This window comes from Mchenga conophoros, linkage group LG18 (assembly GCF_057382185.1).
Source record: "Mchenga conophoros isolate Kocher_MC1m ecotype Shallow Benthic linkage group LG18, M_conophoros_male_GT1.1, whole genome shotgun sequence".
Taxonomy (NCBI): Eukaryota; Metazoa; Chordata; class Actinopteri; order Cichliformes; family Cichlidae; genus Mchenga; species Mchenga conophoros.
The window spans coordinates 4864680-4881114 of NC_140543.1; the positions used below are offsets into that span (position 1 = coordinate 4864680).

Below are 16435 nucleotides of genomic sequence, written 5' to 3' on the forward strand. Positions count from 1 at the left end.
TCTGGCTCCCCACCGGCTGAGACCGGCCACCCAGGCGATTTAGAGTCCCAGCACGACACTCGGGCAGAGAATCACTTCAGCCCGATCACAGAAGTGTGGGTACGAGCAACAGTCCAGGGTAAAATAGAACACCAGGCGAACCCAAAAAAAAGGTAAGCCTACTTAATAAAAACAAGATAAGACAAAACGAGACAAGACAGCAGACTCCACCAAGGAGGAGTTCACAACAGCAACTGAGAAGGCAGTCCACTCTTCCAATTTAGGTTGGACAATTTACCATGGAGAGGTGAGTACAGCAGTGAACCCTGAAACAGATAAGTGTAACCTTAAACTCTTATAGCTATGAATGCTAATAAAAGTAGTTCTAACAGCTTACCCCAGGACCGGAGGCACTATACTCTCATTGGTGGAGATACCACGAACACCTCTCTCCGCAATGGCAGAATTAAACAGACTGCTGCGCTACAACAGGCCGGAAAAGGATATTAACACCAATTCCAGTATTCGGAGGGAATCCAAGGTTAAGCGAGAGCATACCTGTAGCTGTCGTATAATCGGCTCTTGCTGATCAGTCCGTCGCAGTACGCCAGCATTTACTGCTGTATCGTACCAGAAGCTCGGGAGGAATTAATCCAACAAGACATCGGCTTAGCTTTATACAGGCTAGCGCCACCCTGCAATCAATGTGCAGGTGGGTTCCCAATTAACCCGATCACCTGATACAAGGAGCGAGTGCAGTGGAAAGAGAGCGAGGGTGGTAGAGCGAGCGAGAGAGAGAGAGAATGAGAGAAGAAAAGCAACGGAAGGCGAGTAGCCCATCTGGCTACATCGGTAACATTGTTTAGTAAGTATTTTTAAACTAAATAGCTCTTTATAGTTACACTGATGTCGAGTTAGCAGCATTTACCCATAGGTTTAATGATATTGTCGAGTAGCTACATGCTAACCATTGCTAAAAGTTCAAATGTTCGTTATATTCTCACTGAGTTAAGATTAACCTAAAACATGTTAACTATGTATTTCTTCTAAGTGCAGCTTAGATAATATTATTGTCACATGTCTAATGGGATAGTTTTAGCAACTAAATTACCGTTTATTAGTAAGCTAATAATCGCTAATTAGCTTCGAAGGAACTATCAGAAAAAGTGGGTAACATTACAATAAAGTTTACTCTACTGATTTATATTCTTTTAAGCAAATGCCAAAGGCTTACACTAATTTAGAATTAATTCAGATTCTTTTATATAAATTAATTGACAGCAATGTTAATGATATGTTAATATACAGTAATTGTTCACAGAAATAAAGCGAATTGCAGTAAGAGCGACCAATACTTGATAAGTAGACTAAAGTTATTAAACAATATTAGATGTTAGTCACACTTGGTCCATTTGCAGTAACACTGGTTGATAAAGGATCTTTATTAGCAGTTAATCTGTTACTTATTTCTTCATGCTGTAGCTGTTAAGTAATATTGACTTTTAACTGCTTCTATTTTGTATAAAAACTAAAGCTCTAAAGTACATCCACAGTTTTAAACTCTTTCCTTTATTATTTTTTTCTCTTTTGTTTTGTGAACAGAATATGTTGCTGCGTGTTTTGTTTGGTGGGGAGCAGAAGTATGTTAGGCTGTCTGACCTGGGCCCTATTTCAGAAAGCTGGTTTAGTGCAAACTCTGAGTAAGTATACCCTGAGTTAACGAAAACTCTGGGTTTTCGGTTTCACAAAGCGAGTTCAGATGAATCCTGAGTGAGTCACTATGACGACACACTCCGTGAAGCTAACCTGCCCCCTAGCAGGTTTACCACAACTAACCCTGACTGTCTCCGCCTCTTTGTCGGAAACCTGACAGTAGGAAGTGTCGGACATGGCGTGCCCCTACCTCGAAGAGCCAGTAGATGTTGAAGCCCAAATTCTCCGCAGAGCTCTCCGCCGGGAGAGAGTGATTAGAGCGCGTTTGGACATTTGATCATTTCCTGATGATTTTCTGTGTGAACGTTACCGTTTTTCAGCACAATCTATAATTCATTTGAATAACATCCTCAGGCCTAATATTGCTCATGTGACACATCGCGGACATCCTCTCAGTTCTGTACATATTATTTGTATTGCACTTCGTTTTTTTGCAAACGGGAGCTTTCTGTATAATATTGGTGACGCTGAGCACGTTTCCAAGGCTACCGTCTGTCGGGCAGTCAGGAATGTTACAGTTGCACTGAAACGTCTCCTGCACTCGTCTGTGGTGTTCCCCGGTCATAGACCCACAAGATTTATCAAAGAGGGATTCCACAAAATTGCAGGTATCAGGATGAACAAAACTCAATTCATGATGTGGTGATACTTGAACTACTACTTAAATTTTACATTTATTTTCAGGGTTCCCAGGCGTGATTGGCTGTATAGATGGCACTCACATTCCAATCATTGCTCCTTCAGTAAATGAAGGAGACTATGTGAACAGGAAGTCTTTCCACAGCATTAATGTACAGGTACATAGTTCCCTGTAGCATTTCAAACTAACAAATTATTTCATTATAGTAATGGATGCTAATTTGTGTTCTCTGCACTGTGAAGATCATATGTGATGCTGCCAACATTATCACAAATGTGGAAGCCAAGTGGCCAGGCTCTGTTCATGACTCACGAATTTTTTGTGAATGTACACTGAGCACAAAATTTGGACATGGTGAGTTGAAAATACTTTAAAATATATAAAGACCAATTGCTACAGGGACATTTGAACTGAAGTGTATCCTTCTGTCTTAGGAGAGTTCACTGGCTGCTTGCTTGGTGATAGGGGGTATCCATGTTTACCCTATTTGCTTACCCCTTACCCTGACCCTGAACCGGGCCCACAGCAGCGATATAATCTGGCTCATTGCAGGACAAGAGCCAGAGTTGAAATGACTATCGGAATGCTTAAGGCCCGGTTCCATTGCCTTCAAAGACTCAGGGTCACCCCAGAAAGGGCATGTGACATTATTGTGGCATGTGTGATTCTTCACAACATTGCCACAATTAGAGGAGAACACTGTCCTTCTGAACCAAACATCAGCAGTGATCCAAACCATGAACATCCTGACCCTCCCACGGACATACAAGATGGAAGAGCAGTCAGAGACACCATATGTCACAATCATTTCCTTTGACCCATCATCTCAACATGTTGAAAGAAGAATAAACAGATTTTTTGTTCAACTGGCTTTATTGGTCGCCTGTATTTCCTGTACACAAAGTATTAATAAGTATATTATTATGTATAAGTATATAACACTGAAATAATTCGTCCATCTCTGACCACTTCACCCACCCTTAACTGATGTTCTAGCAGTAAAATCTCAATCTTGGTCTTTTGGATCTGCTGCTTGAAGTGTTCCATTTCCAAGTCACATTTTTTTATTTTCTTGATCAAATGGGTCTTGTACAGCTGCTTTACAGGGAGCTATTGAAACACAGAAAATAGCATTGACATTCATAGTACATGCCTACTTAGGTTGGTTGTAAATCAGTGCTGAACATCTTACTGAGGAAAGGTTTGTTGGAGACGTGGCTGGACCCTCTTCCTCTTCATTTCCATCATCACTCTGTTAGAGACATAGAAAGTCCATGGTTTTATTATAGTACCACATTTTATTCAATTGTTATATTTTCCATTGTAAGATGTAAACCTCATAAAGTGTCTCTGTTGCTTCCTCCTCTGTAACAGCTGTCAATGTTTCTTCATTATTTTCCTGTAGTAAAGAAATTAACAACATTGCTGTTCTACTGTAAACTCATATAATCTGTGGAGTATTAAGAGTACTCATAACTGCATGTTGGTCTGGCTCAACAGGAGGCTGCACCAGATGCAGTACACCATCACCATCAACTGATAGAATATGAGGTTTATACAGGTCACTTATAACTTACAAGGGACCAAATGGCAATTAACAAACATATACCAATCACCTTACACTTCATTGTCATTATGCTCTCAAAGACAACCAAGACTGAGGGAAGGCAAAATCAGTAGGAAAATAACTTCACTACAAAATAATTCATTATGGTAAAGAGTTTATCAAATGAATGAGTAGCACTGCAAAGGTGACTGTGAAGAAAGGATGTATGCACATCATGTATTATTTTGAATTTACCTCTTATGTAGGCACTTGTGTCTTGCGGGGTTACTGACTCAGAGGATGTCCCCGCAGAGATGCCTTCGGCCACATGGCGCCCACTGTTTTGGCTGAGGGCCAACTGCTCAGCCTCTGTGAGTGGTGGTGGTGGAGGACCCCCACCTGTTTTTCAGGCCTCTGCTTTTTTTCTGTTGGCTATAACGGGGTCACATTTGAGCATACAGAGTAAGCAAATATGTACTTGTAATGTGCTCAGATAATTTCAATAAGTGCTTACAGAAGGAAAATTAATGTAGCCTCTAACTGCAATTGATTTACATAGGACAAACAGACCGAGCACTATGGCTCATAATACAATTACACCTTACCTGTTTGGACTATATTTTTATATTTCATTTTTACTTGCTGCCAGGAACGTTTGGGGCCTGTTGGGTTGCACCTGCGCTCACATCACGTCACAAAATAAAATGTATAAAATAAAAAATAAAATAAAATAACGTGTTAAATGGGTGGAAATCCCTAGATCAATGTTTAAAGTAACACTCACGCATTGACTCTGTCGGCTATGTTTTGCCATGCATGCTCCCTTTGTTTTGCAGCTGAGGCTGTGTTACTTTTTTTCCGCAAAATTTGCATGTTATCGGCATATGCTGCCATCAGAATTTCGGCCTCAAGCGCTGTAAAATACATTGACCGCGCCTTCTTTCCCTCCGTCTCCATGGTGACTCGCTTAATCTGTGCTCCACTAATCAGGGCTTTATGTATCCTCGTGCGCGCGCTTGACTTGGGGTTAAAGCAACTCCGCGTTGATTGAACTGATTGTTATCAGCCTTTCTGAAACCGAATATTCCGAGTTGGACAGTTCGGGGTTACTCAACCCTGAGTATCGTTTTTCACTCTGAGTTTTCTAAACCGGCTTCCTGAAATAGGGCCCTGACATTTGATGCTTTCATGAAAGAAGGTTAGAATATCAGGATAAAACAAGATAACAACGTTTACCTGGTCAATAAACAAGCTTAATTATATTCTAAGTCAACTACCTAAGTTGATAATTGTTTCTACTTCAACAATGAATGAGAATTACCTATATTCTTAAGCTTCATCTCATCAATATTTTGTGAAGACATAGCCTTACTCTACCATTTGATAAGAAAATGCATGGCCTTTTTTTTTTTTTTAACAATTTCTGTAACATTTCTTTTCTCTTACCTTACTTCAGTGTGCCTAAAATTTAACATACCAGAAGGCAGACAGCTAGATATGAAGGTGTTTGACCAGTCTGACACAGAAGTAGACGCAGAGGTGTTTGAAGAAATAGTGAAGGGGTCACCTGTAACCTTCCGAGTCATGCTGAGCAATGAAGAACTTGGTAATCACTCACATACGTATATGTTTATATGAAATTTAAAGGTTGAGATTGAAGCATTAACAGTTAAATTTAATGCTTCTGCTTTGGTCATGTTCCTTAATGCACAGGTGTATCTCTGTCATCATCATCTTCTCCATCGGATGATACAATCATTCTAAACTTCACAATGTGTGAACCTCCTGAAGAAGCAGCAACCACTGAAGGAAGACAACCTAAAAGGCCATGCCATATAAACTATGAGGCAAAAGCTGTGGGTAGTGAACATTGTTAGTCTAATTTGCATGTTTGATGTGAAGTGTTTTTATGTAATCGTTTTCCAGTTTTTCTCAAGGTTTAAAAAATTTCTGACTTCATATTTTATGTCTATTTAAGTTGATTGAAAAAATCCTAACAACAAAGCCTGGTGGTGAACACATCATACAAGAGTATGCAAAAACCAAATCTCTGACAGATGCAACTAGAAGACAGATGATAAACATACTTGCTGCTGAGATGACAGAAGCACATGGGTAAGAATCATAAATGTAGTCTATAAAGAAACATTTTTAGTATTGTATTATTTTTAATTGTGATGTTCAATGCCAATTGAGTGACGGTCATCACTGAATTTATACATTAGGACATCTCCCCCTAAAAGTGTAAGAGTGATGTATGCGCAGGGGATTGTTGCTCTGTTTCCATATCTGGAAGACCCATATTCACAACATGGATATGTAAGTAAAGGGGACTTTGCAACATTAAACACATAGTTGCCCTCAGAAATGTTGATAACATTCTGCTTGTATTTAATTACATAAGAACATTACTATGATCCAGAGAGCGGTTCAGGATACCTTGCGTGGCGGTTGAAGACAATTCAAAGAAAAGCTGCAGAGGAAAGAAGTGTCTCACTTTCCAAATCTCCTAAAAGTAAGTTCACTTGTGATTTAAATGATTCTGATCTAATTTGTAGGCAGGAGTCAATCAAATTGTTTTTTCTTAAGTTGGCGGGCCAGGCCGTGGTCGATCCAGACCACTCACCACTGAGACAGTGTTATCAGATGAGGATGTAAAAGCAGCTATTGCTCTTTTGAGACACTCTGCTGATGAAGACACTATCCGTGAAAAGATGAAAGCTACCTTCATTTATCGGCATTCAATGGTCAGCGATGATAAGAATGCAGCAGATGTCTTCATAGTCTTCCCGCGGTTTCTGGACACACCAGGACTGGTAAGACATCTTCATTTGTTGAATCACTGAAATATTCCATGCAGCTTGCAATTTCACTCATTACACCTCTTATCTTCTATTTTTGCATTATAGATAGAACAAGATTTCAGACTCCTGTTTGATGAGGTCACTGCCAACAAATTCTTGGAGAGGTGGCCCATCGATCTCAAATCAAAGATTGTAAAGGAAAGTCATGGACTTGTACCCACCTCGGAGCTCTTGGAGTTGATGTGCAATGCTGAGTCAGCTACTGAAGTTGAGAATGGTATGACTGACTGTTTTTATTTGCCATTGTTGGTTATATAGGCAATTCTGTCTATCGAATGTATTTTTGGAGTAATTCTTTGTTTATTCGTCTGTAGGCTGGGACAGTGACATGTCTGCTATCTTGCTGCTGCTACATCTGCTACCGCCATCTGCACAAGGGTGAAAGAGACCAGGAAAGATGTCTGCATCTCAAGCTGTCGATAACCTCATCAAATTCCTAAAGGTATGTTATTTAAAATATATATTCCATCACCGCCATTGTAATGTACAGTAAGGTGATCTAATCTAATGGGATAGTCACTAAATACTGCTGTTTAATGTGTTGTTGTAGGCTGGAACCAGTGTACAGCAGCATCTAGACAACATCACCCGAAGCAGTCAGCCCTACCTTCTTGCTCAGGGACCCACAAGAAGCAGCATCCACACCTTCTTCATTGTGATTGACAAGCATGCACTTCCATGTAAAGCGACAGGTTCAGTAGGAGCCCTTGATGAACTCTTTAAGGCCCATTATGTCTTTGATACGTCATACAGTTCATCCCTGACCAACTTTTTCACTTTTCTGCAAACAACCATTTACAACATTGATGTTGGGGAAACAAAGGAAACTCCCAGAGTTGCGAGCAAGAATGGTGCGTTAGTATCCATTGAGATCAAAATAATGAAGTGCTTTCTTTGCAAAAGTGATCATGGTAGACCAAACAGCCTTGTAAAACACCTTAAGGTAATTCATGGTCTCTGTACTGGGAGGACACTATATCTCAAATGTGGCCAAGTGGGATGCTCACGTTCTTTTAGTAGTTTTTCTGGCTTTAGAAAGCACCTGAACAAATGCCACGTAAGCAGTTCATTTGATTCTGCAGAACTAGATTTTTCACCAGTTCAAAGTGTTACGGACACAAGTACTACTGCTAATGTTGATGTGGTGCCTGAACATTTAGAGCATAGGTGTCAAACTCTGGCCCGCGGGCCAGATTTGGCCCGCAGCCTGATTACATTTGGCCCGCGAAGCCATACCAAATTACTATTAGAGCTGGCCTACTGGTATTATACAGTTAATATATATATATTGTTTAGTATTAAGCTTTGCTTGTTCCATATTCAGGTTTTCAGCAAAACTTGTTTGAGTCCATAAAAAAAGATTCATTCTTATATCTAGAGGAAGATTTTTTTTTTCAATAAATATTAATGTTAGCCCGCGACTTTGTTCCAGTTTTGAATTTTGGCCCACTGTGTATTTGAGTTTGACACCCCTGATTTAGAGGCTGAGTCGGAATTATCTTCAGCAGACCTTGTAAATAGTTGTGCAGCTGTTATTTCTGATCTAAAGGCAGCAGGTGTAGGCCAAAGTGTAGTGAATTCTGTAGTGAATTCCATGGAAGAGATTGTTCAAGATATCCAACAACATGCTAAAGAAACAGTCATTAAGCATGTATTTAGTAATGAAAGAGAAACAGAAATGTGCAAGAAAGTTGAAGCATGTTTTGATGAGTTAGAGAATCCTTTCTCAGTTCTTAATTCTGAGTACAAGAGGTCAAAATATTTATCAGACAAGTGGGAAACTGTAGAACCAGTTGAATGTGTAATTGGCTCAAGATTTGACACAAGGCGAAATAAAAAGACTGGAACATATGATCAGGCAGTTGTTCAAGATAAATTCATGTATGTTCCAGTTTTATCAACATTGGAATCAATATTTAAGAGTCAGCATGTTGGAGAAATGTTGAAAAAATCAGACACTTGTGATTCAAGACGCAGAGATATTTGTGATGGATCTCTATTGAAGACACGCCCTCTTTTTTTCAACAGAAAAGCACACAGTTCAGATCCAAATGTTCTATGATGACTTTGAGGTTGCAAATCCTCTTGGTTCCAAGCGAGGTATTCACAAGTTGGGTGCAGTATATTTTACCTTAAGAAACTTCTCTCCCAAATGGAATTCTTTTTTGGCCAACATACACCTTTGTGCCTTATTTCATGCACAAGATCTGAAACGTTATGGTTTTAGTGAAATTCTTGTTCCTATTGTTCGAGACATTAAAGTGTTAGAGAGCGATGGTATTGAGATTCCACTATTCGGTGGTTATGTTCGTGGTAGTGTGGTACAGGTCACTGGTGATAATTTAGGCTTACATAGCTTGTTTGGTCTGGTGGAGTCTTTCAGTGCAAGGTACTGTTGCAGGTTTTGTTTAGCTGATAAAGATGACTTTCAAACAGAATTCTCTGAAGATTTCCCCCAAAATAGTGTTGCGCACCAAAGACAACCACACTGCTCACTGTCAGGAAATGTCTAATAATCCATTGCTTCCTTATGTTTTTGGTGTAAAGAGTTCATGCTTATTGAATTCACTGACATATTTTCACACAACTGAGAACTTCTCAGTTGATGTGATGCATGATGTTTTGGAAGGAGTGGCCCAGTACAAACTGAAGTTATTGTTTTTGTATTTAAAAGAACAACATCTTACATTGGGAGAAGTGAATTTGAGAATACAAAGTTTTGATTATGGATTCATGGAGAAAAACAATAGGCCAGTAGCTGTGAATTTAGGTGGAGAGTCTAATGATCTGGGACTGAATGCTATTCAGACATGGTGCTTACTGAGGAATGTTCCCCTCATGTTTGGAGATTTGGTAACCTCTACTGACCAACATCGGGGCCTACTACTTTTATTACTACAGATAGTTAACATTGTATTTTCTCCTATGTTATCTCAAGGTATGTGTGTATATTTAAAACATTTGATTGTGGAACACCACAAACTGTTCAAGATGTTGTATCCCAAGAAAAAACTTTTACCAAAGCACCATTTTCTTATCCATTATCCTCGCTGCATCCAAAAAATAGGGCCTGTACTTCATAGTTGGTGCATGCGCTATGAAGGTAAGCACAATTTTTTCAAGAAACTGCTCAAATCATTCAAAAATATCACCAAAACGCTGGCCAAAAAAACACCAGAATTATATGGCATACATTTGGCAATCTTCAACAACCTTTAGTCGGTTAGACATTGGTCCAGGAAAAATGGTGTCTTTAGATATGGTAAAAGGAGGTTCTGGAATTGCAATAGCAATGCAACTGCCCAATAGAGTTCAAGTTATGAAAGTGAACTGGGCTAAACAGAATGGTATTGTTTACCGCCCGCATTTGGTTATTTGTGGCAAAGTAGTGTCTGAAATGCCTGTGTTTTACCAGATTGAGTCAGTTCTGATAATACATGAGAAACTGGTACTTCTCATTTTGCCATTATGTACAGTAGCCTTTCAAGAACATTTCCATGCTTATGAGTTGACCAGGACAAAGCAAGATTTAGTTGTCTTTCATGTTGACAGCCTGCATTATCCCAGGCCTTTTGACATACAATTGTCGTATGGAGTGAATGACAACTGTCATTACTTACTGTCATTTGTAAGAGTTTGTTATGCTAATAAATGCTGTTACTGTAACCTGTATGTTTGTAGTTATTTTCATAATATAGGATAGATCACAGCCATTTAGAAATATAGCATCATATGATAAATATAAAAAAATAATGAAAATGAAATATTATTACACATTAGAGTGAACTTGGACTAAAAATAACTCTATAAAGTGAAATCATATTACTCTAAACAGTGTGAATAACCCTCAGTGTTAAATATTTTTACACATTTTGTTGTTAATTTTGACACTAAACTGAGTAGAATTAACACTAAAAAGTTAACACTGGCCATAGAGTAAATTTTACCCTAATTTTGAGTGGGACCAAATGTTATCTGAAACAGAGTTAAAATCAACTCTCTAAGTGTAAAATTGACAGTTTTTTACTGTGTGGCCTCATATCAAATGTGAAGGCAGAATGAGTCTACGTTTGACGTTTGTTTATATCTAATCTTCCTTTTCAAACATTTAAACAGCAGCGAGTCTGCAGCTGAGGGAACACAAACTCAAATTGTCGGAACAGGTTTGCTCGTTTCTTGGATTCATTTGGTGATTTATTAAATGTATAACTGTTATTCTAATCTGCTGCTGGGTCTCTTACACTTTTCTTTATGCTGTATATTTTCACGTCTCTGGAATAGTTGGCAGTTAGATAGTCAGCTGGGAAACTCTGCATATCGTGGATATGCTGACCTCGCTCCGTGGTGTACAGGGCCGTTTACCCTCATGATTAATATTCACAATAAAAATATTAGCCGAACATCATGAAGTCTGTATGTGTTTCATAGTGTCGAACAACCTTTGTACAGTTAAAGCCAGCAGTTACTACATGACAGAAACACCAACGTTATCTCTTTTATGCGTTTATACACAGGTCACGCTGATTACTGAACAAAAACCCAAAGATCAGATGTTAAACAGATTTATTTGCTCTCTCTCCTCCTTAAACATGTTTTTAATGTTAGTTATAATTCAGAATTGGCGACTGAAACACGTAGGACACATAAGAACATCAGGAAATAAAACACCGATAAATATAACCTCAGTAAAAGAAGTCAGCGGGGGTTACTACAGCTGTGTACCGGGGCCTGCGCTTTGTCGGTGGGATTGCTTGCGAGGCGAGCGGGTCTATCCCACGCTTTGCCGTGAGACTGGGCAGACATCTCCGAAATCATCGAAGCACTTTTGCAAAGAGGCTGTATCTTGACAAACCGACCAGACACATGAAGATTAAACCACTACATTCTCGGCTAAAAAAATATTAAAACGGTATTTGGTGACACACAAACAGGGTTTTTCAAAGTTCAGTTCTGTTAGCTTCCACATGCCGGTTGTTGTGTGCTAGAAACAATGGCCACCAGGCCTAAGCAATGGTTTTGACTTGATCAGCGTTAACCCCGCCCCCTGAGTTTGATGGGTGAGGCTGACAGATAAAATTATTTCAAGATGAGAGCCAGGCGCCAGGACTGCCAAAATGAAATAACTAAATATAGCATTAAATAATTAATTAAATGTGTCAATAATTAATTAATTAAATGTGTGTTGGCCCTGCGACAGACTAGCGACCTGTCCAGGGTGTACCCCGCCTCTCGCCCTATGACAGCTGGGATAGGCTCCAGCGCCCCCCGCGACCCTGAAAAGGATAAGCGGAAGCGAATGGATGGATGGATGGATGGAATAATTAATTAAAATGTGAAATACATAAATAATTAATTAAACGTGTCAATAATTAATTAATTACATGTGTCATAACTATTTATTTAATTAATTAATTCCAATTTTAATTAATTATTGCCACATTTAATTCATTATTTAATGGTGTATTTAATTAATTCATTATGGCAGTCCTGGCGCTCCATAGGCACCAGCGCCAGAGGTGAGGTTGAATACAAAGACTGTCCTCTGGACACCGTATAACATGCCCGATCCCAAGGCCCTATATGTATGTGTTATGAGAGTGTGAGTAATGTGGATGTCTAGGTTGTGGAATAAAATCAGTCTGCTGATAAAACAGTGAGCACAGTGAGAAGATCTTCACTGAGCTGATCCATCTCATCTCATAAAATTGAGGCACAGGTGACCAGGAGGGGACAGAGGGGGAACGACCTTTTATTGCTTTTTTCTACAACAATTTCTTAGTTCAGCTGCAGTATTTGATATCCTGTAATGACTAAAATGATAATTTAAACTAATTTACATAAAAAGATTGTCTTTTAAATGTTAAGGTTATTTAACAACTTTAAAGGCTGAGCAGTGCTATTTTTAAATGAAAAACTCACAGGCTCACATGTTCCAGGATTGAATTAGTGTCTGATAACCCTCCCTCTTCCTGCTCTCTAACTCAGCACCTCCTCTCTGTCCACATGTTCCCTTGTTCCCTCCCCTTCTGATCTGCAGTTTGAAGATGGGTGCAACCAACATGTGGTGACGTATAAGAGCTGACAGATCCCATTCGCTACAGAAACCTATGTTGTTTAGATCAGAGCAGTTTCAGTTCTGAGGAAGTGAAACTCACACAGTCACTGACACTGTTGGGTGAAATGGCGCAGAAAAGTGTTCAGCTGGACCGAGAAACCTTCTCTTGTTCGATCTGTTTGGATCTACTGAAGAATCCGGTGGCTATTCCCTGTGGACACAGCTACTGCATGAAGTGTATTGAAAGCTTCTGGGATGAAGAGGAAAAGAAGAAAATCTACAGCTGCCCTCAGTGCAGACAGACTTTCACAGCGAGGCCTGTCCTGGAGAAAAACACCATGTTAGCAGTTTTAGTGGAGCAGCTGAAGAAGACTGGACTCCAAGCTGCTCCTGCTGATCACTGCTATGCTGGACCTGAAGATGTGGCCTGTGATGTCTGCACTGGGAGAAAAATGAAAGCCTTCAAGTCCTGTTTATTCTGTCTGGCATCTTACTGTGAGAAACACCTTCAGACTCATAATATTGTTGCAGTTTCATTAAAGAAACACAAGCTGGTGGAGCCCTCCAAGAAGCTCCAGGAGAACATCTGCTCTCGTCATGATGAGGTGATGAAGATGTTCTGCCGTACTGATCAGCAGAGTATCTGTTATCTCTGCTCTGTGGATGAACATAAAGGCCACGACACAGTCTCAGCTGCAGCAGAAAGGACTGAGAGGCAGAGAGAGCTGGAGGTGAGTCGACAAAACATCCAGCAGAGAATCCAGGACAGAGAGAAAGATGTGAAGCTGCTTCAACAGGAGGTGGAGGCCATCAATCAGTCTGCTGATCAAACAGTGGAGCACAGTGAGAAGATCTTCACTGAGCTGATCCATCTCATCCAGAAAAGAAGCTCTGATGTGAAGCAGCAGATCAGATCCCAGCAGGAAACTGAAGTGAGTCGAGTCAAAGAGCTTCAGGAGAAGCTGGAGCAGGAGATCACTGAGCTGAAGAGGAAAGATGCTGAGCTGAAGCAGCTCTCACACACAGAGGATCACATCCAGTTTCTACACAACTACCCCTCACTGTCAGCACTCAGTGAGTCTACAGACTCATCCAGCATCAATATCCGTCCTCTGAGCTACTTTGAGGATGTGACAGCAGCTGTGTCAGAGGTCAGAGATAAACTACAGGACATTCTGAGAGAGGAATGGACAAACATCTCACTGACAGTCACTGAAGTGGATGTTTTACTGTCAGATCCACCAGAGCCAAAGACCAGAGCTGAATTCTTAAAATATTCATGTGAAATCACACTGGATCCAAACACAGCAAACAAACATCTGTTATTATCAGAGGGGAACAGAAAAGCAACATTAATGAAACAACAACAGTCTTATTCTGATCATCCAGACAGATTCACTGGATCATGGCAGCAGGTCCTGAGTAGAGAGAGTCTGACTGGACGTTGTTACTGGGAGGTGGAGTGGAGAGGGGGAGGAGTTCGAGTAGCAGTCGCATACAAGAATATCAGCAGAGAAGGATATGAATGTGGATTTGGGCTTAATGACAAATCTTGGTCATTAGATTGTTACAACAACAGTTTTACATTTTGGTACAACAACATCCAAACTCCTGTCTCAGGTCCTCGTTCCTCCAGAGTAGGAGTGTACCTGGATCACAGAGCAGGTATTTTGTCCTTCTACAGCGTCTCTGAAACCATGACTCTCCTCCACAGAGTCCAGACCACATTCACTCAGCCGCTCTATGCTGGACTGAGGCTTTATTATGGAGCCACTGCTGAGTTGATTAAAGTGAAATAGACTGAAGTCTTTCATATTGTTGTAAGTTTAAATCTGTATTTTAGTTCCCTTTTAGTTTCTCTCCATCATTATTGTGGTATTTATGTGCTGCACATAAATCAGATGTCAGTCAAACATTATGGGCAGTACCTCGACATCTTCAACATGTTGTCTTGATGTTTTTACGTTTTATAGGTGGAGCTCTTTCCTGTGTCTGTTCAGCCATGGAGACTATCAATGCTTATGGATATTTTTATTTGAAAAATTTCTCCACATGACAACATAAACTTCTCTATCTTCTAAATGTTTACTGAATATTTTTCTTAGGTATTTGTATGTTGTTGTTTCTCTTCACTGATCTTAACAGAGAAGTCTACAGACCTTCCTTTATCACACAGATTTTATTCTCATTTGTACATTTATAAAGAAAACAATTAATTACAGAGCAATAAGAAATTTTAAGAAAGTGCACTATATCATAATTTATAGTAAAGTGTATTAAAGCATCGTTAGTTAGTCACTTATTTAGTTTGGAGCTGTATCATCTGACACTGTAGAAACATTTCCTCCAGCTTCAGCACAGAATGTTAAAAACAGAACTATTAATGAGAACAAACAGTAGGAACACAGTATCAGCAAACATCATGGCTTAAAATGGAGAGTAAAAATCTAAAAAGAAATAAACAAATTAGTAAAAAGGATTTCCTGTTGACATGTTATTGGTCCTATCTTGTCTGCAGCACCTCCAGGATGCTTCTTATATGTTTCTGGTTATTTTTGCACCAATTTTAGTTTTTGTCAGTAGGAAGTTCAAGTTCAACTCAGTGTGTTTGTTTGTTTTTTTCAAACTGATGCCTGACCTTGAACACCAAACATCTGTCAATAAAGCAATGATATAAAATGCTTATATTAGTACTGAAAAACTGCATATCCACTTTACAAATATAAATAATGATATAAATCCACAGCTGAACTGGAGGAGCAGCTGATCTAGTTCACTCATGTGTTTCTGGACTAAGAGTTGGAGCAAATACCTTATGATTCAGTGATGTTTGTTTTTGTTCAATATTTTGTAGATCCAAGAGTGAGTTTGACTCATGATGATGATGTTCCGAATTAAACAAAGTTGGTCACAAATTCTTCAAAGCTGTTTATTAAGAATATATTCACTTGGACTCATGAGACAGGCTTGTGATCCAAGGGAGCCATCAACTGGACAATTACTGACATGACAACAAAAAAGCTAAGTACAGAGGGGGGAACAGAGGTGAAAATACTTGCTTTAAAGGATTGTAATGTTTCCTTTTAAAATAAGTCTCTAAGGTCAGACAAAGGGACAGAAACTCATAGCTTTCTACCAGCCCAATGACAAAACTATAAGTTGTTTTTTAACATCTACTTTTTCATCTATTTGGCAGTCACAGTGAAAAGTATAAACATTGGCACGCTTTGTCTTGTGATTCTGCTGTTCGTAAAAAATGACCATGCGCAAAGTACCAGACTTTAAGGCTTTGACTTGATGCCAATGGCCTGAGGAGGACAGTATTACCCTTGGACATGTGTAGTCTGCCGTCTACTCAATAGAAGAAGAAGAAGCGCGGAAATGGCACAACTGTCTTCAGTTTCTGGGAGAGTTTAACAATGAGAGACTGATGATGCAGAAGAAATCTCCGTGGTTAAAAACATTAAAAACAGTCGTCCAGGATGATGAGATCCGCCACTGGCTCAGACTGCTGTATATCAGCCGGAGACCCGAGATGAAGTCACGCAGCAGGTATGTAAAACTGTGATGTTCTCAATGAACTAACACAGGAACGATCTGAGCTCAGTCTGTAAGCTAACAGGCTAAAATCAGAGAGC

General features: G+C 39.6%; 1 protein-coding gene and 1 pseudogene across 1 annotated transcript; both read left to right on the forward strand.

Moving 5' to 3' along the window:
* Positions 1 to 1029: 1029 nt before the first annotated feature.
* Positions 1030 to 12784, forward strand: LOC146552982 (uncharacterized; annotated as a pseudogene).
* On the forward strand, positions 12260 to 15273 carry LOC146552983 (tripartite motif-containing protein 16-like). Its single transcript, XM_085255443.1, has one exon. The coding sequence runs from the start codon at positions 12923 to 12925 to the stop codon at positions 14594 to 14596; it is 1674 nt and encodes a 557-aa protein (XP_085111569.1). The 5' UTR covers positions 12260 to 12922; the 3' UTR covers positions 14597 to 15273.
* The last annotated feature ends 1162 nt before the right edge of the window (positions 15274 to 16435 follow it).

Coding starts and splice junctions, on each gene's coding strand:
- LOC146552983 (XM_085255443.1), top strand. CDS start 12,923: ATGGCGCAGAAAAGTGTTCAGCTGGACCGAGAAACCTTCTCTTGTTCG.